General features: G+C 35.4%; 1 protein-coding gene across 5 annotated transcripts in view; it reads right to left on the bottom strand.

Moving 5' to 3' along the window:
- The window catches only part of MBD5 (methyl-CpG binding domain protein 5), a 178,220-nt gene that overhangs the window by 34,463 nt on the left and 117,824 nt on the right, over positions 1–25,933 (bottom strand). For 4 of the 5 annotated variants that reach the window (XM_032354060.1, XM_032354061.1, XM_032354057.1 and 1 more), the window contains 3 exons: positions 18,651–18,753; positions 17,394–17,574; positions 9,623–11,758 (listed from right to left, as the gene is read on the bottom strand). In XM_032354060.1, coding sequence (XP_032209951.1) covers positions 9,623–11,758; positions 17,394–17,574; positions 18,651–18,753 — 2,420 coding nt within the window. The remainder of the gene's footprint in view (positions 1–9,622; positions 11,759–17,393; positions 17,575–18,650; positions 18,754–25,933) is intronic. The other variant, XM_032354059.1, reaches the window with a different exon arrangement.

Here is a 25,933-nt window from a genome sequence, read left to right on the forward strand (position 1 = left end):
TTTAGGATGCAAGGAGGTAGACATATGGGGACATCATTCTAAAAGCTCTCCATCTAAATATTCTTGAGGAATGACCATAAAGAAATATGGTTACTCTGTGTGTATTTTTGTATTACAAACAAGAAGCTGGTGAGCACCACAAGCTTCTTAAGGGTAATATGAAAATCAAGGCCTATTTTATATTTTCTCTAATTTTCAACAATAAACATGAATGCTCTGCTGAATAAGGGATAGAAATGGTGATACAAAACAACAACAACAACAAAAAACAGCATGCTGCCCCTTTCTTGCAGGAAGTAGAGTTTAGGAAATTGATAAACACACAAATCTCCCTGTCTTTCTTTTTCCTTTCTCAAATACACAAGTATTGAAGGCTTATATGAATCAGGAGATTTTAAAGCTCTATTCATATAGCTAGTGAAACTATAATGCAAGATGCTAAGAGATTTAACAGGTATATAGCAAGAGGACAGTTGTAAAATTGAAGGTGTTAGGGTAAACTAAGCAAGTGGTAACATTTGATTGCGGATTCGAGAGTGGAAAAGGAGATAGGGCTTCCAAGTAGAAATAAGGTCATTAGAAAAAAAGACAAGGAGATAAGTGCATGGAGACATGCATTCTGAAAACAAAGAAATGTGACTGAAAATATTATATGCTGCCTTTTCACACACTCCTACCCTCCTACCATGGTTAAACCTGATGCCTTAAACAAGCAGCACAAAAATTTAAAACCATCTTTCTAAACCATTAAAGAAAAGGATCACTTCTTATTTCTAAGACCTAACACGTATCTCTAACACAGAGCTGGCATTCCAAAAATGTTGGTTGAATGAATCCATTAAGGTCATAAAATCTACATTCAACTTTCAGAAATCAGAGCTTTTGATGCTGTGTGTGTGTAGCATATATGTATGGGAAGTAAGGGAGGGCATATCACCCATTTGTGGAAAAAGTGAAAACTGACTTTCCAGTATTGGTCCAAAGCCTGGACATAAGGGGCAGGCAAGGAGATGCATAGCATAGGACAAGTTTCTTTAGACTTCACGTGTTCCAGGAAGTTAAAATCCCCTTACTGAGGAAAAGGTCTGTCACCAAGTACACTGAGTTCTTCAAGTCACTCAGTAATGCTTGGGGTCATCCAAAGAGGACCTTGAATTTTTATATTTGGAGCAAAATTGGAGCTTACTTATTTCTGACCCACTTAATCTTGCATAGGCACTCTCTGGCAAAACTACTTCATAGCTCTGCATAAAAACCATATGGTCTCTTGAAGCATGCGGGGAAAAATGTTTTCTTAAAGCTGAATTTTTTTTCCTAGCCAAGATGTTTAGTGCTTAAACTAATGAAAGGGACAGCTAAGTTTTTTCATTTCGTTTTCTTTTCTTTCTTTCTTTCTTTCTTTCTTTCTTTCTTTCTTTTTTTTTTTTAAACAACTATTCACTAAACATTTAGCAGTTAAATAACTAAAAGGCAGCTGGAGCCTGGAACAAGTTAGTAAGCTGGAAAAGTCTTTTAATTGGAAAAAATGATTATTTTACACCAGCCAGCAGCACCATGAACTGGCATAATTTCTCTTTCTCATTGTCTGTTGTTTTTAATGAAGTAGGAGATAAGATTGGAAAGCCGCTCAAGCAAAGTTTCCTGGTGTGAGATCACGTGCCTACACATCCAATCGGAGACTGAAATAAACCAGGACAATCAGGCAACGGCAGTAGTAGCTTGTCTAGTGGGGTAGATTTCTACATATAAATGGAACTTTGTCTCCACATGTAATTTATGATGTGTGTGTGTGTGTGTGTGTGTGTGTGTGTGTGTGTGTATGTGTCTGTACATACCTAAATAGCACAAGTAAATTTTTTTCTTAGGATTTTGAAAGGATATTTTCCTACAACTACTAGTTTCATTCTTAAAGTCTTTTTCTGCTTCATTAAAAAAAAAAAAATTGCTTTTAAAAATAAAGGTAATATCTACCACTTTAGATTTATTTCTCTTGTTACTGATATTCTTTAAGAAAAGTCGTGTTTATATTATGCTAAACACTTCTGTGGTCAGCTCTGAAGTATTAATATTGTTGTACACATCTCTGGATGTGCAGAGATGGCAAATGAACAAATACGTTTTTTAAAAAAATGTCATTATACCAGTTTGATCTATATTTCTAATTTAGAATAAATATTACTTTATGTTAGAAAACTTTTTCTAAGTCAATATGCCCAAATTCTAAGTTAATATGCCCCAATACTGATTTTTATCCATAAAAAATTCAAGAACTAAGAAATGAGTCATATAAAAGATATGCTTTCACCATTTGACCTTTATCATTTGCTTTGCCAAGTGTACTTTAAATGCAAACAAGGTCAATGGTAATCCTTAATAAAAATGAATGCTTGTAAAAGCAAGAGAAAACATCATGCCCTAGTGAGTCTAATAAATATAATTCACTCTTCAATCCCATGGAAATAGTAAAATATTCTCCTCTATACTTAAAGGATTGATTTAAAAATATAAATAGAAAGATAACTTGTATGCGAAGTCTAGATCTTCCAACAAGACATTATTTTAATGGCATGGTATATATATGTACAAAAATACATCGATTTCTATCCTCAGGTAAATTCCTAGCATTTCTTTACCAGAAGTAGGCAGGAAGACCTAGGGATGTGGCTATTTGTTTCCTAAAAGGAAGGGGGGAGGGACCCCAAACCAAAGCACTCAAAGAGAAGAGGGGGAGGGGACTGATAGCAGCATCTTAGAAAATGCTCTCCACCGTTAACAGGGCAAACCCTCTGGGAAGGAGGAAAACCAGTGGAAGGGATGCAGCTTGAATACTGGAATATATCTGAATCATCATCAAGATCAGTCTTGTGGTGCTAATGGAGTCAGACAAAAAAAAGAGAGAGAGATGTGATTTTTTTTTTTTTTTTTTTGCTACTGATCATTTCTGTTTCCCTTCTTAACACATAGAATCACTCTGAAAACTGTTAGAATAAATGCAAAAATGCTTGAGATTTTCCATTGTTTATTCAACTAACCCAGTTTTGGGTTTTCTTACAATGCTTTCTATCACGTTTTTAAAAATATGTATTTAAGGAAACAAATATTGAGAAATGAGGTTAAATCCCTTGCTTGGTGGGATATCTGCTGTCTGAATATGGGGGTAGAGTCACAGGTAAAATGCTTCAATATTCCATTCAGAAGTTCTAGCTCCTTATTTTGTTTAACGAGCAGAGCAAACTGAGTTTCTGAGTTATAAATACAGTTAACTTTGTATTCTTCCATTGTATACTACTTTATCTGTAGTGCTAAAACAGTGCTTAGCACATACTAGGTACTCAACAAATATTTGCTGAGTTAATTATCTCAGGAATATTTTAAGACAGTTTAGACCTATTTGGGTCTGCAAAACCAATTTAGCATGCTCCAATGATTATATTTTGATAAATGAAATAAAAAAATAAAAGAATACATTGTATAAGTAGGGTATCATTTTGTGCAAGCTGTTATGTATGAGTGCTGGGTCATGTTCCATTAGTGGGTGATAAAATCATTTCAGTGGGTCATGACTCTCTTAGAGAAAGAAAATAGAGTAAGATAGGATAAGACAGAATGGGATCAAAAAGATCAGAGTGCATCACATATGATAAGAGTTTTTTTTAAGGAAACTTTTGTATTAAAAACATGCATCTAGTGGATTATAATGCAAGTTAATTTCTCACTGTAGAAGGCAGTACCAAAAGACTGAAAAACATTGCTTTAGAACCAGACCTCTGGGTTGCTCAACTGTGGGGAAGATTCTATGGAATTGTGATCCAGGAAGCATATCTGTCAGGCTATCTAGTATGAAACGTGTCTTGTGGAGTTGTGCAGCACAGGATTCCTGCTCTAGGGCCTCCGTGATAAATATACTCCCTTATACCTGTACTCATGGGTCTTGGACAGATACTCTGAAATTTCCTGGAGCAGCTCTCCCCTAAGAGTACCTCAGCAACTCCTTCAGACTGCTGTTGCTTAGTTCCATTTTTAATCTGTAAGAGGTGAGTTGTTGCTTTGAATTTTCAAGAAGTATAATTCTTATAAAATAATGTTTACTCTACTCTTTGCATGACTGGCATTAATGTGTTTGATATAAGTTCCTATAAAGGACGAGCTCTATGATTTTATTTACCCAGTACTACCTGCATGTAGAAATGAAATGTTTTGATACCACAGAAATATTTTTAAGCATAATTTTAATGAGTGAAATTCTTGTAGAGTTAACATTTACTGCCTAGAGTTTGGGTACTTTTAAAGCTGCATCAATGTTTTCGGACCACCTGATTTTAGTAAATAGTAGTTTAGGCATTTCCTAGAGAACTCAAGAATTTCTAGTGAGTTCATTAAGTGAGTTCAGTGTATTGCAATGGAATAAAATTCTCCCAATGTGCACACTGGGGCAATTTATTTCTTGAAAGGTACAGAATAGATCATTGAATCAGCAAACATATCACACCACTCTGGGTTCTGTTTTCACCTGTGATTATACAGACTCCATGTCTAAAGTCAAACATATTTCAGTTCCTTTTGTTCACAAGGAAACATTAAACCTGGAATATGTAAACAAAACAAGGGGTGTAACCCCGATCATAGGAAACCTTCTTAAACAGCAAGACATTGTTGTAAAAATATCTTACAGCAAAGAAGACATGGCTCATATTGCAAAAACTTAACTGAAAGAACAGACATAGATTTTTATCACACAATCAAGAATTTAATAGAGTTTTGGTATTTGGTTAAAAAACAGAGCAGAAGGCAACTCTGAACCTAGAAGCCTTGTGCATCAGATGAGGGATAAAATCTAAGTATTTAAAAATGTGGTTGGAAATACTTTTAATAGCAACTATTATTTATTCAGTCATGACCTTAAAGGAGCCTTTGCCCTTCTCCCCTCTGCATTATTCCCTGTAAGACTAAGAAATTATTTCTACACAAACCTCCCATATCCTGAGACGGCTAATTTATACAGTATAATCCATCCTTGAGCATTTTTAATCCCATAATCTTTTTGCACCTGTAGCTTCCAAAGTAGGTAATGACAATTTCCCTTTATTTATTTATTTATTTATTTATTTATTAACTTATTTTTACTGGCATGTTCTGAGAAAAAATTACATAGAACAAAAAACCAAGCTCATTAGTTTGCAGTCTTTTATCCAAAGTGTTCTTTTATGGTCTCTATTTCATTTTCTTATACCTACCATATTAATAGCTGTACTGAGTTTCGATCAAATGTATTCTGCGCTGAAAGAAAAACACTTTCTTTTCCAAAGTTTTAAAAAAATTTATAAATATCCATGAGCATATATTTATTCATAGGTTTATTTATATTCTTGTTAGTCAATATATCTCTTTAAGAGTTAAGGCAAATCAATGTTTGAATTATTTTCTCTTCTGGTACAAATTCATGCTCTGCCTCTTCAGAGGATTCTATTTTCATGTGGTTAGAAGAGTTGATTAAATATTTTTTATTAAAAAAAATAAGAGAATATAAAAGGGTTTTAAAGTGAAAAAGTTGTATTTCATGATTATCACCATAGAGAAGGTGAGGTTTTATTATTAAGTTGGTGAGCAAAGTCATCTAAATCTTTTTTGGTTCTTCGAAAACAGTGAAAAACCACATGGACACTGACAGAACTCGGTCATCGTCAGAGGCCAGGGTTCTTGGCATGGATGGATTTTTGTTCTCTGGACAGCAAGTGGGCAGCAGGAAGGAGGCACGGGCCTGGTAAAATTTGCCAGGCAAGGGCACTTGCTTCTGGATTCCTCCCTAACCCAAATCACCACAGGACACGTGCTGGAACCATAGAAATGCTAAAACTTGCCTCTCTTCATAAATGGAAAGTTGTTTTAAATGTACACTACTGATGGATTTCAGAACATACCTGCAATCAGCAATTTGAATGTTTGGACTGAGACTCAGGAACTTTGGGGTTTGGTTGCCAGATCCATCAGAGCTTTGCTTTACAACTTGAGGAATGTCAGCAAGTATCCTATCGGTCATTTTCTAAATCTGTTACATGGAAATATTAAACTTTACTTGTAATTTGAGGTCCAAAAAGTTAATAGAAACCTGTAAATGTTACAATGCAAAGTGTTCAGAGAGCTTTCCTGGGAAGCAATTTCAAAACACCAAATAGAATTAATAAAGCCTTGTACAGTCTTAAATTTTAGAAAGATTTTCTAAGCATTTTATATTTTTTATCTGATTTTTTTTCTTCTTCTTCTTTTTTTTTAACTACCTCTGCCTCCAATTCCCATATTTGAGATGTAATACATTTTTAAGTCTGTCCCATGGAATTCACATATAGGCCTTAAAAAAATCAGTGTTTGGGTTGTTTATAATAGAAAAACTCTTTAGAAGAAGTTTCTGAAAATAAATTACCAATCAAATCAAGTGTTCTTAGAGCAGGTGATTTCTTCTCTTAATTGAAGACTTACTGTAATAATTTTGAGCTGTTTAGGAGAGTGGGAAAAGGCACTGAATTGAGCCGGTCGCTTGAGTTCTGTCCAGGCTCCGTCACCACAGAGAAGAGCAGGCCCATGTTCTTGTGGGGCTCTTTCCCCCTCACTGTGTGCTTGGAAGGGCAGAACTAGTACCTGCATAGTGGCCTCCTTCAAAGATCTACTGACATATCACTCACTAGGAAACACACTCTGATCTGATTAAAAGAAGTGATAAAATCCATTAATAAAAAGGTCACCAAATGTGATTCACAAATGAGGGGAGGTTCTCTTGATAAGTTTGGATATTTCATCTGTGTTGATACAAATATCCCAATCTCATTATACACTCTGATACCAGAGTCCAGAGAGAAGGCAAAAATAACTTTTGTCTAAAAGTGCATAAAAATTTACAAACATGGCTTTTAATATACACTGATGTGCTTTAATTCCTGACTTGTTGGGTATTTTTAAAGATTTTGCCAGTGAAAACAGCATTTTTGACTATTGAATGTTTTAGATGAAGAACTTACACAGCTTGGAAGAAAATGGATTTTAGAATCAGATGAACCTGAGTTCAAATCTTAACTTAGTTACGCATAGTCTTGGACGGTTATTTACATTCTCTGATCCTCAGTTGCGCATTTCTAAAATGGGGGCAATAATACCTTATAGTTTGGGAAACTACACAAATCAGAAATAATATAGGTAAATAAGCTGGCACATACTAGGTACTTGATATCTATAAGCAACATTTTAAGAATAAAATGCATTTTTCTTCTGATGTCTTACTGGTATGCTAGGAATACCTAGCTGAACTTACAGAGATAGCTGTGACTGTCACCAGCTAGCTCACTCTGCATGCCTAGCCTTGGTACTTATTTGATGGATGAATAAGTGTCAGAGTAAATAAATATTTAGGCTAAGCAATTATAATGACAGTACATTTAGCTGACACAGTTTACTGTGTATCAAAAAGAAACATGGCATTAGAGACCTCTTAAATATTCAACTCATCAAAAGAGTTATATTAATTAGTAAATCTACCCATTTTCACAACCCACTGCACATCAGATCTACGTACATTAATTAGTATTTAATTTTATTAGGTTTAATATTTTAAAAATTCTTACTGACCTAGATTTTTATCAAGTAAATGCTTTCTGTTAGCTTACACATGATTGGTCACATCCATATCATTACTAGACATTTATTTTTGTCCCATTTATCTATTTCTATGCTAACACTTTTCTAATATTGATAAATTTCAACCTGTGTGTTTGACACTCCCAGTGCTGGCAATCCAGATCTGACGCTTTACAGAGGTTCATGGAACAAGAAAACACATGTCCAAGACTACATAAAATAAGTCTATAAACTTAACATTCAGAAGAAACAAAAATATAAATAAGTGTTGGTCTTTTCCATTATGGATAAATTGAAATACATCATTAATAAAATATATACACTTTGCAATATGAACTCAGACCTGAAACAAAGTAAGTTGAGGTAAAGGGTATCAATTATGTAAAGATATATAATACAAGGAGACTAACAACGTCTCATCTAAACGACTGAAGGCATGCTTAATAAATACGGTGTATCTTAAAATAGTTATGGATTTTATGTGGCTTTAATCTTCTAAAAGCGTAAGATTAAATTTTCACTTGTGTGGAATTATTTAAAAAAGAACATGAGTCAATGAAAAGTTGGAAGCCCCTTTGGAACAAGGATCCTGTTAAACACATAGAAAATAGTTTCATGAGATTCTTTAGATTAAGAATATCAAGAAGGCACTAATCATTTCGATTATCTTCTCCACCATATATTGTTCTTCACACAAGAGGATCAATGAGCAGTTCTTCAGGAAACACTGACATCCAGACATAAAACATAACACAAGTTGTGGAGGATGGCAGGTGTAAGGAGTGACACCAGGAAGGAAAACACTGGATTTTACTAACAGCAACACAGGCTTGTGGGTTCTGATGCTTTTCCAGCATGATGGTATATTACAGTCTATACATATCTACAAAATAGCTTATTAGTAAAAGCCTCAGCAATTTCCTCATCTCCAGGAGCCATCTGGTCTGCAAAGCCCACTGTTTTCATATCTGAGTAATACTGTCTCTATCATTATCTTTTGTTTCCTCCCTGTCATTTCCTATAGACCTCTCAAATCATTAGTGTTGGGTTTTGGGTATTCTTTCTATGCTTTTCATGGTCAGATTTACTGATGTCTTGATGAATTCACCTCTTTAGTGCTTCTTTACTGATTTTTATAACAATTTCTGATAACTCTATTGCACAAAACACAGTTCATTCTAATGTGTCTACTTTTAAATAAATTTGTCTCCTTCATTAAAGCGGATGAAGAGATAGAATAAATTTGGGTTCAAAACCTTAATGTCAACGGTAAAAATAATGATTAACTTCTATAAGAAAACTATAAAACAATTTCAAGATCAAAAATTCTGGAAATCAGGTTTTCAAGCCTTTTTTTATTAGAAAACTTAAATTATTACCTTTTTTTAAAGGGAGGAGCCAATATTCACTTTTGAATTTTCTCAAACAAATAATAATAAAGGATAGCAAACTAGGATAAGAGAACACATTAGAAGGCAGCTTTCTACTTCATACAACTTCTAGTTACCTTTTCCTATCCATTCACCTATTTCTGGTCAGCAGCAAGAACAAAAAAAAAATCCATTTATTTTCGCCTTTTTGGGTTTTCCAAGATGAGCTTCATTTACCTGAATACAAACAAAAGCTAGGGGAAATGACTTTTATGTTGGCATAGACCAAGTAAGTACATGTCTCATGAACCAGGAAACCCTGCCTTCTATGGCTTCTTTTGTAGTTTAGAGTCCAATGGTTATAAAACCAACTGAAAGTCAAACAAAATTCAAAATGACACAGATCAACAACAAATAACGGAAACATATGGAATCCCCTTGCTTGTTCTTTTTTTCTAATAGACAAATCCCTAGCATTCTGTAAATAAAATTATAAATACTAAAGAAATGATGACAATTTCACAACAGGGAAAGGATCATTTCTTATCATAATAAATATTTTGGTACAAATTTTAAAAAAAGTAGAAAAGTTTAGTACCTTGGGGTACTTTTTTCTAATAAAACCATACCTGCTTCAGAACTTGTTTGATTATAGCTGCTAACAATGCTGTTTGGTATCACTGGAGTGGAGGACGTTGAAATTCTTGACTGAGGTGGATTGGGATGTAATGAATTTCCTAAAGCCATGCCCGACTGACTGAGCATCCCACAGTTCCCGCTAGCCTGAATCTGATTTATTAAACCTGCGAGATGGTGGTTTGGGACTGGACTGTTACTGTGAACAAAGTTAGTGTTTGCATTGTGGCAGTGCACGGCTTCCCCTCTCAAAGGTATGGTCTGTGTCAGTGAATTCTGAAGAGCACTGGAGTTCATATTGGGATCTGTAAAATGCAGCTGGTTAGCAGAGCAAGGCAAAGCAGTATTTGAGCCCCCACAACCCGGGGTACTATTGCTACTCAAGTGAGAGCTTTGACAACTCATAGACTGTAGTAACTGAGACATTGAACTGATGGGAAAGGAACCCTGACCCTGCTTTCTTAGCAAGTCGGGTCCAGGTTTAGGAACTGCAGAACTATCCATTTGAGACTGTCTGAGCAAACTCAACACTGTGGTAGGTGGCTGTTTTCTTTTCCGCAATGAGTCTTTTTGCTGAGACATCAGCTTATCTCTTAGTGCTGCTCGACCACTTTGCCCTTCTCCTGTCGGGAGAAGCATGTTGGCAGTAGGAGGGAACATGGTGTTTAAAGTGCTATGTCCTTCAGTGTTGCCACTGCCAGCAACAGCTCCAGAATTGCTACTGCTGCTACAGTTGTTACCAGCAAGTTTGTTTTGATTTGCTAGCTGTGCTTTGGCTGCTGCTGAGAGTAAACTACTTGCTGGAAAGGAGGCAGCATTGTGCTGGTTCAAGATCTGATTTAAAGGCATTCCCAGCAAACCAGGCTGACTCTTTACAGAACCACTTCCTGCAGATGCAGTAGGAAAAGCTGCACTGCTTGGGGTATTTAGTACATTACTCATTCCAGCAATTAATGGGTTAGGGATATCCTTGTACTGATGATGTCCATCGGACTTGGTAGAAGGGCTTGATGGCATTGATGGCCTTGGGGACCCTATCGTTGACCTTGGTGACCTGGGTGGAACCTTAATACCACTACAAGTGGCCTGGGGTCCTAGAGGTGGCATCATGAAATTTCCGTGATCTGATGATGTGGAAGATGAGCGTGATCTTTGGGGCGATGCCTCAATCCTTCCAATTCCAGTCCCCATCATGTGCACTGGGGATGTCACTGGAGAAGGGGACAGGGAGGTTGAAGCTGAATGCTGAACTCTTTGTATGTGACTCCCATGATTCATATGACCAGGTTTTACGGTTGGCAAAGGGAGATTACTTGGCAAAGGAACAACAGCAGGAGGCATGCTTACATTCATCACAGGTACCTGAGAGTGGACATTTGAATGGAAACTAGTTGGATTAATGATAACAGGGTTCTGATTCACTGGTTTACTAGGAATAGGGTCAAGAATGCCAAGTGGATCTTTCTCGGATGTTAATGGCTTTTTCTGAAGAGCACAAGAAGGTGGAGGAGGGGGAGGTGGGCCTTGGGGTGGTTTGTGGTGGAACATTGCTCGTGGTATTTCCATATTAGTTGAAAAATTACACATTGGTTTTTTCATTACTGGACTCTTTGTAGTCAAGGTTGGGGAAAGAGGTATATTAGTCCTTCCAGCCATTGCACAGGATGACTGTACAGGAGAACCATGTAGCATTACCGACGGCGGAGAAAGAGGAGTCCTACTCAAGTGAATAGGACTAGAATTGGGAGCTCCATGAAAACCAGGATTACTTCTTGTGAAAACATCTGGGCTTCCTAGTGGGTCAGTCCTTGGAGAGATTGAGCCATCTCCATATATCTGGGAACCTGATGATGCTGGGCTGGGTAGGCCTCCATGGCTGCCACGGAATGGAGATTTCTGTCCATGTTCACTGCTGCCCAATCTCTGCCGGGGGTAGACAGGGTGGAGTTCTTGTTGCTGGCTTCCAGGCAATTCTTGTACATATAGCCTTCCCATGGCATTTGATGATCCAATCATTAACTTGAAAGGATTCTTACATTCAGGCATTACAGAATTTGTAATTCCTTCATGCGACTTATTTCTTACGGATCTTGGAGTTGCTGCCCGTGAAGGTACTACTGGAGTTGCATCTGATGTGAAAGACAAACAAAAATTCTGTTAGTGGTCTCAATTCTTTTGTGTTGGCATGGGGGAAGGGAAGGAAAGGAGGAACTGAGGAAGGGAAGGCATCTGGAATAGAAATTTGCAAACAGAAGCTGTGACTCTATGCACTTAAAAAAAAGTTCTGTGCTCTACAGTAAACTTCGATGGAAAAAACACACATTATTGAGAACCAAAAGTTCTCAATAACTGGTCATTATGTTTGTTTACTTCTTATCAGTTGAGAAAGGATGGGGATTTGAGTCAGCATATACTCACATTAGCCATTCTAATAATATTTATAATGTGAAAAATCAAGACTGACAGCCTCTTTGGAAATGGAGATGTTACTATCTTGTCGGATTTGAATTTTTTAAGAACATGGTTACAACAGAAAATTATAAACTGGGGTGCCTCAGTGGCTCAATCATTAAGTGGCTGCCTTTGGCTCAGATCATGATTCCAGGGTCCTGGGATCAAGTCCTGCATCAGGCTCCCCGCTCAGTGGGGAGTCAGCTTCTCCCTCTCTCCTTTGTCATGCTAATGTTCCCTCTCTCACTATCTCTCTCTCTGTGTCAAATAGATACATAAAAAAAGGAACAAGAAAATTATAATCTGTATGGCATATTTTCTTGTAATTTGAATACATTGCTTATTAAAAAAAATTTAAATTTGATTAGCCAACATACAGTCCACTGGTTTTTGGTGTAGTATTTAGTGATTCATTAGTTGTGTATTGCATTGATATTTTCACCAGAAAATTTGTTACCCTATCCATCTTTCTGTTACCTTACTAAAACTTGCTCAGGACAGCAACGAAAACTCTTCCTTATCTCAACATTCTCACTGTGAGAGCAAAAGAGCCTTAACTTTAGTGAATTAAGTGAATGGGATTTTGAATCTTTTAAAATGGGAATGATAACAAACAACAGCTAAGTGCAGTGATACTGCAATCAAGTTTAGCTTCTTCAAGTCTGTAGCAATATTGTAATAAAATTGTAACAAATTATAGAATATTGCAATTCCTTTGCCCTTGATAAGCCATTATTGTAAAATCAGCCTTAGGTAACAACCAACTTAGGTAAAAGATTGTGATTCTTTTATTAGGACAGAATTCCTATGCAGGATTTACTCAGAATGCTAAAATCTTCACTACTGGGTTCCAACTGAGTATTCTCTTTTAATAGCAAGCATTGCTCCCTCCCTGGCTTTTTGGAATCCCTTCCATTCTTTTGGAGATCAGACAGAATATAGGCAACAAAAGCAAGCCTGCTCATCATACAGAATTTTCATTCTATCATGTCAGAATTGTAAGTTTAAGTTTTTTAAGCCCCTGAGGATGTTTAACAATTTACAAAGTTGTGCCTTCTAAAACAGATGGCAAATAAAATCAGCTTCATATGCCAATTTCCATTAACTGGTGGTGGCTGCTTAGTGAGCTATGTCAAAAGGATGTTGCACCCTGGCTGGGCTCTGTGAGAAAATGTCAGTGAGTCCATTACAGGCACAGGTGATGAAAGTGGTACTATTTATACTATATATTGGCCACCCCAATTCTGAGGCTAGCAATATATTAGCAAGTATACTTGGGTTCACTTGGAATTGGACGTATATTTACTTAAATGGATAATCACACACTTAAGATAAATATAGTTCTCCTACCTGCTAGACAGTATACAGGTAAAATTATATCATTATAATTTTTTAAAAGATTTTATTTATTTACTTATTTGACACAGGTAGGCAGAGAGAGAGAGAGAGGGAAGCAGGCTCCCTGCTGAGCAGAGAGCCAGATGTGGGGCTTGATCCCAGGATCCTAAGATCATGACCTGAGTTGAAGGTATAGGCTTAACCCACTGAGCCACCCAGGTGCCCCTCATTACAATTTCTAAGACAGAGGTTCTCAACCTGAGGTATACAGAAGTCTAGGTCGGTTGCATTAAAGAAATAAGAGAATGAAGTGAATATATATTCTTCTTGGAAAACTGGGCTTTCTGTTTCTGGCATGGTAAAGATTATTTGATAGAGTGGTTTCTGCACATAATATATGAAAAGTTGAGAACCAATGATACAAGAGAATTACAGAAGATACACCCAACTGAACTTATTTTCTTGTTAAAGACAGAACTTTAAAGTTTATGTTAAAGAAGTAATATATGGAAAATATTTGGCGCATTGCACCTAGCATCTAGTGAGAGCACAGTTGTCTATTATTAACATCATTAGCATTATTATGTGATGAACTGTATCCTTATTAGTAACAAAATCACTGAGTTATGTCTTTTTTTTGTTATTTCTATAATTACATACAGTTCAATGTTTAAAAATACAGACACTGGCATTCTTATATTCAACAGAATTTAGAAAACAGCTGTGGTTTAGAAAGGATTTCTCCCATACCTGGGGAAAAGTAGTTACCATCTTTAAGATGATAGGAATACTAAATAAACAAACAAAAGTCATGCTGATGTTGTGTTATACTTAGCAACCGAAGTATTACAAGAGTTGGCAAATGGAAATGCTGGGCACTCATCAAGTGCTTTCATGTATACTCAACTAGACCTTTCAAAATAAGAGACAGAAACTAAATATATCCTCATATATGTAAAATGAAGAGGAGTGAAAAGTACTACTTGAGTCTCCTTAACTTTTATTTAAATCCCAACCCTATAATACAGTTTAATATTAGGAAATTAAAATAAATGCTATGTCTGAAGCTAGTAAAAGGATAGCGATTAATCCAATAAAGCATAACATTTTAAAAGGGGATGGAGATATACCTCTTATACCTATACTGGTTAAAGATTTACCTTTAATTTCAATAATGAAACTTGTATGTATAGGGTATGACAAAAGACCTAGATCAAGATTCTGCTAGGGTCATTAAAAAAGTGACAAGGGAGACTTTGTAGAAAGAGGTAAAATTGATATAATGTGGTATGAGAATGGCAGCAGATAATATGCAAGGTAATATGCAAAACGAAAACATAGTTTTATCAAGGTGGCAAGATAATGATAAATTTCAGATAATTTATTAAATATGTCTTTAAATTGTTGTAATATCTTTGAATTTTTAAAAATGTAGCTCATTGAAAGAAAAAGAAAAATTCCCTAAAAAAATTTTTTTTTACATACCTTAGTGGAGAAATTTTTCTGATCATTCCTGTTAAAGTTCAAAGGTTGGAAGGTTATTGAAGAGGAGTTCTCTGTTAATAACTGCCATATTTGTCTTTTCATGCTCTCTTCACAAGTTCTAAGTGTGACTCTTTAATTACCTGTATGATGTCACAACTGCTCCTCTTTGTATCTAAAGCTGGTAGTAATTTGGTCTCAATTTACCTATGCGAATTTAATCTTTCACTCAATTCAGATTAGTTTCCACATCATCTCTTAATTATGCTCTACTCATACTGAATAAGAATTTTCTTATTCCCCTCAGATTTCCAAATCTTACTATTTTCCAGGGCTGGTTCAAATCTGAGGTCTACCATAAAACCTCTTCTAATCATTACAAATTATACTCATTGTTCCTATTTTTCAGAACTCTGAGAACAGAATCGCTTATTCTTCATAAACAAATGCTTTGGTGCTCAGCCATATTTTGTCTTGAATTATTACACAACTGTTAAGTTGACTGTAATATTTTGGAGGGAGCTCACATCCTAATTCACATAAAAAGTTTCTGAGTCTCAAAGTATTTTTTACATCTTAAATGTAAAAAATCATACTTTTTTTTTTTTTTACAGATTTCAGATTAGTTAAAAGGGAAAATTTACCACAAATTACAGATTAGTTACAAAGGGAAAAGTTACCTTAACAACAGAGAAATTGGATATACATAACTTTAACCAAGCACTCAAGCTTAATGTCATCAACATGGGATAAACTGATATTCTGTATCTCCTAATGATATAACATCACCCATGCAATATTCCACTAAACTGTGTTTAACCTGAGTATGAATAAATATGAAGAAATAATCAGGCAAATACAAACTGAGGAATATCTGTAAAGTTGAATTAGATTCTTCAAAAATAGATTTTAAAAGACTGGGGAATTGGTGTAGATGAAAGAAGTATAACAATTTAGTGCAATTGTATGATCTTTGATTGCATCCTGGGTTTAAGAATTGAAGAAATTATTAGGACAATTAGAATTTATTAGGACCACTGGAATAACTGGATATTATTAGGACAACTACTTTCTAATCATATCCACTGTATATTATTATTATTATTATTATTATTATTTTATTATTTATTTATTTATTTATTTTTAAAATTTTATTTATTTATCAGAGAGAGAGGGGGGAAGAGAGAGAGCATAGGCAGACAGAATGGCAGGCAGAGGCAGAGGGAGAAGCAGGCTCCCTGCTGAGCAAGGAGCCCGATGTGGGACTCGATCCCAGGACGCTGGGATCATGACCTGAGCCAAAGGCAGCTGCTTAACCAACTGAGCCACCCAGGCGTCCCAATTATTATTATTTTTAAAGACTTTATTTGACAGAGACAGAGACAGTGAGAGAGAGAACACAGGCAGGGGGAGTCGGAGAGGGAGAAGCAGACTTCCCACTGAGCAGAGAGCCCGATGCAGGGCTAGATCTGAGGACCCTGGGATTATGACCTGAACTAAAGGCGCTTAACAACTGAGTCACCCAGGCAACCCTGAACACTGCATATTAGATAATAAGTGCTAAGTTTTGAATATGATAATTAGATTGTGGTTTCCATAGGTGAACATCGATGTGTGCTGATGTATTTAGGGATGAACTGTCATAGTATTTGCAACTTTTGCCACAAAATTTTAATTGTCAAATCTAAATGAAGGGTACTTGGGTGCTAAGGGAACTGTTATGTAATTTTTCTGCAGCTTTGAAATTTTTAAAAAATAAAAGCGTGTGTGTGTGTGTGTGTGTGTGTGTGTGTGTGTGTGTGGTGGAGGTATGAAAAGTTCTTGATCAGGTGATTTCTCTTAGTAGGTGTTCAAGAAATAGCTACTAAGTGACTGAAAGAATAACACTGGGGGCACCTGCATGGCTCAGTCAGTTAAGCATCTGTCTTTAGCTCAGGTCATGACCCCAGGACTCTGGGAATGAGCCCTACTTGTTGCTCAGCAGGGAGTCTGCTTCTCCCTCTGTCCCCCTCCCCGCCCCCCCCCACGCGTGTGCACACGTACTCTCTCTCTCAAATAAATAAATAAAATCTTTTAAAAAAAAGAATAATGCTGTTAGCTGTGGACAATATTGCTGGTTCTGTTTGAGGACTTGATACCACACATCCAAACCAACTCTAGGAGAAATGTTACATTTGTTTTCTAAAAATCAATGATACTTTTTCATTTGTTACCTCAGCTCTGTGTACTTGCATAGCATTTGTATGTGTTAATTGGTGTTTATTCTGCTCAGTTGACTCAATTATTTAAGTAGGAAACCTGGGGAGATAACTTCATAGGAATTTTTCAGACTAATTTGCTATTTGTCAAAAAATGATAAAACATACAACTTTAAAAGCATTCTGCGTGTTTTAAAAAGGGGACTCAGAAAATGTTTGGCTAAGTGATTTCCAGTGATTCCTCAGGAGAAAAGATGGGGAGAAAAATTTCTAAACCTTTCACCACATTACATACTTGTTCCTCCCCCGGGACTGGTGAGCACCAGAGAAGGATGTGGGGCTTCCATGCTTTTGTGAAGTGTGGCCACTGCAATGATTTTTCTTTTATGTATGCATAGCTTTGTGACATCTTCATCTGCTTTAACATCTTCTGCAGTTCTCTGTTTCACAGCAGCTCCAGGATCAAAATTAAACACCTGGAAAAAAAAATTCTCTGTTTAGAATATGTGTGTGAAAACATTAAATTAGAAAAAATTCTCTTGTTATAAGAAAAGTTTTGCATAGATTAAACCATAAATTTGAATAAAACCATCTCAAGTTTTTAAATTTAAGAAAACAACTTTATGTATAGTATAATAAATACTTCTGATGAACTCTTGTACTTTACTGACAAAGTAAATAATGAAAATAAGACAATCAAATCAAGATAAATGTATGGAAAGTTATAATACCTGATAATGTTTGCAATTTTAGATACTTCCTAATGTTATAACAGTCCAAAAATAGATTACGGTACATTTAAAAACCTCTAAGAACTGACATTTCTACATGCTTACTTTTTCTTTGGCTTTATTTTATTACTGTATTAATATTACTTTTTCATGGATTTAAAATGTCTATTACTCTATTAAAAAAAATCTTATTACTTATTGTGTACATACTTACAGTCTGTTTCAAATGCTTTTCTGGGGGTGAATGTGATGACACAAATAAAAGGAAAAGCTGTCCATTAAACTTTAGTTCTAAGATTAGCACATAATAGATATTCAGAGAATAGTGACCTGTTTCTATGCTATTCTAAAATATTTTATTATTTAAAATGACTGTATTTTTTACCTTGCAAAGGACTAAAACAGTTTACTTTTGGCTCAGAGGGTTCAGCCTTGTGATTTTAGATATATTTGTGGCAGATTTATCAACACCAGTGCAAAAAAAATCACATTATAGATTGAATATTTATAGTAGGGGGAAAATGCACTATTAAACAATGAGCATGTGTATAGCTCAAATAAAAAGGTGCTAAAGAGATTCTGATGAAATACTTAATATGAATATAGGTTTGTCACTTTTGAACATGACCAGGACTTGAAATATTTCCTACAATTTTAAGCATTCCAGAACGTATGCAAAGGTATCTAATTAGATAAAGACTTTAAAGTGCATATATGATTGGAGAAGTAATATAAAAATGAAATGCCAAATGAGAAAAACAAATATATGAAACACCTAAAAAAATACAGCACTGCCAATAGATCTATTGTGAAATGGTTACCTTGGGAAGAATAAGAGGACATTCCAAGCCACACTTGCATGTTCCGTCAGTAAGCAGGTATGTTTTAACCTGCTCCAAGCAAGATAACAAAGACCCACTGGGACTGTAAAAATAGTTTAAAAAAACATCAGGAAATAATTCTGACTGCACATATCATATGAAAAAAGGCATAATTTATAGTCTTACTGTCCTTTACATGATAACATTTTCCTACTAAGGAAAAACATTTGCTTTGTCAGTATTACGTTATCTACTAAATTATAGCCTTTAACGCTATCATTCTTTCTTTTAACCAAACTATTTCTCAGAAAAATAGAGATTGTCATAGAAAATTAAGTAGAAGTATTTTGAAAACCAAGAGTGCACTAAGGATGAAAAAAATGCTATTCTTAAAGAAGTACAGAAGAAGGCAAGAAGGACCAAGGAAACTACATGAAAGTAACCATTATTTTAAACTAGAAAATCTACCTTTATTTTATTTTATTTTTTAGATTTTTATTTATTTATTTGACAGAGAGAGAGAGATCACACGTAGGCAGAGAGGCAGGCAGAGAAAGAGGAGGGAGCAGGCTCTCTACCAAACAGAGAGCCCTACGTGGGGCTCGATCCCAGGACCCTGGGATCATGACCTGAGCCGAAGGCAGAGGCTTCAACCCACTGAGCCACCCAGGTGCCCCTAGAAAATCTACCTTTAAAGCTATTTGAGGAAAGACTGAAATTTAGGAACATGTTGGAAGTTAAACCAGAAAGTGACTAAATCTATAAAAGTTGGAGCTAACAAGTTTTTCTCTTCAGTTTTGGAGTCTAGAGCTATATTGCCTCAATGTAAAAACAGAGTTTCCTTTTTTCCCTAATCCATGTTTTTCTTTGAAGATAGACAAGTGTGGCCCAACTCAAATTGTACTGAAGAACTAAACCAGACTGTCAAGTAAAGAGGAGACATGCAGGCCTTCTGGTTGGTAATTGGGGTAGTGCTCTCAATGTTACTACTCTGTGGGTCAAAAAGTCAGTTTAATATATGAATATTGATCAAGTTTAAGTCTACAGATTAGGTACTAATTCAGATGATAGGATAAGTCTTTGATTTTTATTTATAATGAAGGTCAGTTTAAAATGGGCTATTTGGGGGCGCCTGGGTGGCTCAGTGTTCCAACCTAGCGATAGGGGCAACCAGATGACTTTGAAGGTCTGGCAATTTTGATAAAATAAGATTCCTAATTAGTTGTCATATGAAGAATTAATGAATTTTGTGAAAAGAAACTGCCTAGCATTTTATAGTTAAAGAAAGTGTACAGCCTGAATCCTAGAGGAATTTAACTGTAAAATTAAATCCGAAGACAAAAATTCCTGAATTTCATTAGAGTACTCTACTCTAGACACTTTAAAAACATTTCCTCTCAATCAGTCAGTTGAGTTCTTTCCTTCAGCTGTAGCTCTTTAATTAACTTTTGGGAGTAATAATTAATGTAAAAAATAGTTACAAGTCTTAACGGCACAGATAAAGCTCAAAAGATTGGAAGCAGGTGGGAAATTTAATGTGCAGCCTCGATGCTACCCTCAGGCAGGAGCAGCTGGAGACCAACCTAAAAATTACAAGCAAACTGCATGTTGAGAAGGGAGCTACAGAAGGAGGACTACCCTCCTATATATGTTTAAGTAGTAATTTAACCAGTTATATATACAAACAAATAAAAACCATGCTGACTGAATTTATTTGATGGTACTTAACCTTATCTAGTGAAGTTTGTTTCTGAAATAATTCTTAGTGTATAGCTCTGGATTGGGAGAACTCACAGTACCAGATAATGAAGTCTACTTACACTTGGAAAATCATGAATGAACAAGATGAATGACAGATTCTTAAACTTAACTTGATTTAACTTAGCTCTCAGCAATCTGAAAAGCTGATGTATCTTCCATAGGAATGAAGACAAAGTAAAAAATTTAAATTATTAAAATTTTAGACTTATTTGCTCTAAGCTGAATATATATATTATATATATATATATATTTGCTCTTTATAGCCTAGAATAACCACAAATATGAACAGTAACATTGATATCTTGCTATATTACATCAAAATATTTTTAGCAGTTTTAAACAACATTGGCAATAGGAACACTTTGAAAAACGTATGTGTCCTTATCCATCTTATCTACTATGGGATGAGCCCCACATTCCCTGCTTTCTTTTCCTTTTACTCCAATTAATATAGGGTACATCTTTACCATTTCAGGAATAAAATACTTATGCGCAAAACAATTTCAATAGGTAATTAAGTTTCCCTCAAGAAACAACTTACACAAAGCAAACAAACCTGAGAGAAAATCTGAACTGACTTTTGAGTTGTTAAGGTATGAAATCATTTGTATTTATACAATAGAAAAGATCTCATTTATAAAAATACATCCTTGTTCAAATACAGAATTCCACTGAAGCTGGGATACAAATAACCACACTGAAAGAAATAGCATTAATGCCATGTAATGGGGTTACATTACATTAATTAATGTAATGATGCAATGTGATATCTGTTAAAAAGTCCTAAGTCTGCTTCTGATAGTTTTTTTTTATTACACCACAAACAAAGATTTATATTATCATAACCTTTCATATATACTTCCTGATAAACTACAAAATAAGTATCTTAGGTGGCATTTGTTTAATAATAAGACTAAAACTTGGTTAAGCATTCAAGATGAGTGTAGGAAAATCCTGAGCTCAACTCTTCCCATACACATAATAAACCTACAACTACATATGGAATATTGCTCCTTAAAGACTTAGAAACTAGATGAACAGAGAGCTTCCACAACATGGGGCAGCCCCGAGGTGTATGGAAGTGGCAGAGATACAGTCTCAATAAGGAAAAAAACCACACCTGAGGCATGGAGTTCCACAGTCAGGAAGAATCTAAAAGGTATGGAACTCGTCCCTAAAAAATAAGAGATTTAAGCTCCACATCAGACAACCCAACCCTTAGATATTGCACAGGAGGGACAAGTCCCCAAAATAGCTGGCTTTGAAAAACCAACAGAAAATACGTCCAGAAAAACTACATAATTATAGGAAACAAAACAAAACAAAACTGCTCTCAAAGGGCTCATGCATAGACTTGCTTGACCCAGAAACTAGAGCAAAAACACTAGACTGAAAAGTGCGTAGGCCACAGTGGAAGATACCTACTTACCAATCTTGGAGAGTCTGCTGGAGAAGCAGGAGGCAGCAGGGCCTCTCCCCAAGGACTAAGACATTGGCGACAGTCATTTCTGCCACCTCATTCTGCCACGCTGATCCAGGCACTGGTGGGCACCATTTTGGAACCTACTAGATCATTAATGCAAAGGGGTGTGTCTTGCTCTGAGCCCTACACAACCTTGTGTCTCTGCCAGGCCTTGCAGCCTACAAGATCCTAATCTTGCCCATCAGCAAACCTGCAGCAGTTACCCTGAGGCCACAATCCAGCCAGGGCAGGGGCCAGCCCTGCCCAGCAGTACAACCACAGCAATTGTGGCCCCAAGGCAACAGAATGGTACACAATGCCCACATGAGGGATACCTCTGTAGCAGCTGACTGGTGGTTAGGGAGGACTACACTTCTAGGACTCATAGGACATCTCATATAAGGCCACTCCTTCAAGACCAGGAGAGGTTGCTGAACTGCCTAATACATAAAAACAATCACAGAGAGGTAGGGAAAATGAGGAGACAGAAGACTATGTTCAACAAAAACAAGACAAAACCTCAAAAAGAACTAAACAAACAGGGATAAACAATCTGTCTGATAAAGAGGTCAAAGTTATGGTCATAAACATGGCTACTGAACTGTGAGAACCATGGAGGAAAAACACATTTAGAACTTCAATAAAGAGATAGAAAATAAAAGAAAGTACCAATCAGAGTTGAAGAATACCATAACAGAAATGAAAAATACACTAGGGGGAATAAACAACAGATTAGAAGATACAGAAAAATGGATCAGCAATCTGAAAGACAGAGTAATGGAAATAGCCTAAATTGAATGACAAAAAAGAAAAAAATTAACATGTGAGGATAGTTCAAGAAACCCCTGAAACAACATCAAGCATACCAACATTCACATTATATTTAGGGGTCGCATAAGTAGAAGAAAGAGAGAAAGTATTGGAAAACTTATTAAAAAATTATAGTTGAAAATGTCCTGACCTGGGAAAGGAAAGAGACATCCAGGTTCAGGAAGCACAGAGAGTCGCAAACAAGATAAACCTACAGATCTACACCAAAACACATTATAATTAAATGTCAAAAATTAAAGATAAAGAGAGAATTCCATCCCCCATCCTCCCCCACAACCCAAAAAAATAACAGAGAAAAGCAATTAGTTACATGTAAGGGAATTCCCATAAGACTATCAGCTGATTTTTCAGCTGAAACTTTGCAGGCCAGAAGAGAGTGGCATGATAAATTCAAAGTGCTGAAGGGAAAAAGCTTACAACCAAGGATACTTTACCTGGCACAGTTATCAATCAGAATTGATAGACAGTTTCCCAGACAAGCAAAAGCTAAAGGAATTCATTGCAAGTAAACTGGCTCTACAAGAAATATTAAAGGGACTACTTTAAGTAGAAAAGGCCATGACTAGAAATAAGAAAATATATGAAAGAAAAAAATAATCTTGCTGCTAAAGGCAAATATACAGGAAAGGTAGTGGATAAACCACTCATAATGCTAGTGTGAAGATTAGAAGATTAGAAGACAAAATCAATGATATCTGCAATAATTAAAGGATATACAAAATAAAAAGATGTAAAACATAACATCAAAAACATAAACATGGGTAGAGGAAGAGCAAAAATGTAGTGTTTTTAGAATGCTTTCAAACTTAGGTGACCACCAACTTAAAACAGATTGTTGAATATATAGGTTGTTATATATGAACCTCATGGTAACCCCAAACCAAAAACAGATGCACAAAATAGATACACAAACAGAAAAAATAGATACACAAAAAATAAAGCGAAAGGATTCCAAACATAAAACTAAAGAGCATCATCAAATCACAAAGGAAGAGAGCAAGAGAAGAAAAGTACAGAGAAGAACTACAAAAACAACCAGAAAACAACAAAATGGCAGTAAGTACACACATATCAATAATTACTTCAAGTATAAATGGACTAAAATGTTTCCAATCAAAAAATACAGTGTGGCCGAAGGGATTAAAAAAACAAAAACAGAAATAAGACCCATGTGTATGCTGCCTGTAAGAGACTTAACTTCAGATCTAAGGACACACACAGACTGAAACTGAAGAAATTAAAAAAGATATTCTATGCAAAGGGAAACAAAAACAAAGCTGGGGAAGCAATATTTACATCAAAAATAGACTTTATAACAGAGACTGTAAGAAGAGATTAAAAAAAGGAAATTATAAAATGATAAAGGGATCAATTTAACAAGAAGATATAACATTTGCAAATATTTATGTACCCAACAGAGCAGTGCCTAAAAAAATAAAGCAAATATTAAGAGACACAAAAGGAGAAACTGACAGCAATACTACAACAGGAGGGGGTTTTAACACCCCATTTACATCAATGGATAGATCATCCAGACAGAAAATCAATAAGGAAACACTGGCCTTAAATGACCCACTAGACCAGATTGACTTATTAGATATATACAGAACATTCCATCTCAAGAGCACACGAAGCACGGTGTCAGGGTGTGGAATAAGTCTCAATAAATTTAAGAGATTGAAATCATGCAAACCATCTTTTCCAACCACAACAGTATAAAACAAATGTAAAATCAATTACTAGAAGACAAAGTGAAGAAACACAAACACATGGAGACTAACCATCATGCTACTGAACCACCAGTGGCCAATGAATAAATTAAAGAAGAAAAAAAAAATTGAAACAAATAAACACAACATTCTAAAATCTATGGGACACCCCAAAAGCAGTGCTAAGAGGGACATTTATAGTGATATAGGCCTGCTTCAAGAAACAAGAAAAATCTCAAATAAATAATTTAATCCTATGCCTAAAGGAACTAAAAAAGAACAAATAAAACCCAAAGTTAGTAGAAAAAGGAAATAAACATTAGAGTGGAAATAAATGAAATAGAGACTAAAAATTAAAAAAAAAAAAAAAGAAAAGATTGATGAAACTAAGAGCTGGTTCTTTGAAAAGATAAATGAAATTGAAAACATTTAACTAGACTCATCAAGAAAAAAAGAAAAGAGAGAGGACCCAAATGAACAAAATAACAAATGAAAAAGAAGAAAAAACCCTGGATAGCCAAGTCCAATCTTGAGAAAGAAAAACAAAGCTGGAGGTAATCACAGTCCCCATCTCAAACAATATTACAAAGCTACTGTAGTCAAAACAATATGGTACTAGCACAAAAACAGATACATAGGTTAATGGAATAGAATAGAGAGTACAGAAATAAACCCATGGTTATATGGTCAATTAATCTACAACAAAGGAGGCAAGAGTAAACAATGGGGGAAAAGATAATCTCTTCAATAAGCATTGCTAGGAAAATTAGACAGCTACTTGCAAAACAATGAAACAGGACAACTTTCTTGCACCACACAGAAAAATAAGCTCAAAATTGAAGACTTGAATGTAAAATCTGAAGCCATAAAACTCTTAAAAGAAAACATAAGCAGTAAGCTCTTCAACATCAATTTTAGCAATTTTTTTTGGGGGGGGGATTTGTCACCTCAGGCAAGGACAGCAAAAATAAAAATAAACAAATGGGACTATATCAACCTAAAAATCTTTTTACACACTGAAATAAACCACCAACAAACAAAAAGACAACTTACTGAATAAGAAAAGATACTCACAAAGGGTATATCCAATAAGGGGTTAACATCTAAAATACAGAAAGAACTCAAACAACTTAATACCCAAAAAGCAAACAGTGAGATTAAAAAATGTACAGTTGACCTGAATGAACATTTTTCCAAAGAAGACATAGAGATGGCGAACAGACACATGAAAAAATGCTCAACATCACTGATTATCAGGGAAATGCAAATCAAAGCCACAATGAGATATCCCCTCACAGGTATCAAAATGGCTGTCATTAAAAAGATAAGAAATAACAAATTTTGGTCAGGATGTAGAGAAAGAGGAATCCTGTACATTGTTGGTATGAATGTAAATTGGAACAAGAAGTTTGGGAAACAGTATGGATCTTCCTCAAAAAATTAAAAATAGAAATACCATATGATCCAGTAATTCCACTTCTAGGTATTTAACCAAAGAAAATGAAAACACTGATTCAAAA

The sequence above is a fragment of the Mustela erminea genome, chromosome 8, assembly GCF_009829155.1.
Source record: "Mustela erminea isolate mMusErm1 chromosome 8, mMusErm1.Pri, whole genome shotgun sequence".
Classification (NCBI taxonomy): domain Eukaryota; kingdom Metazoa; phylum Chordata; class Mammalia; order Carnivora; family Mustelidae; genus Mustela; species Mustela erminea.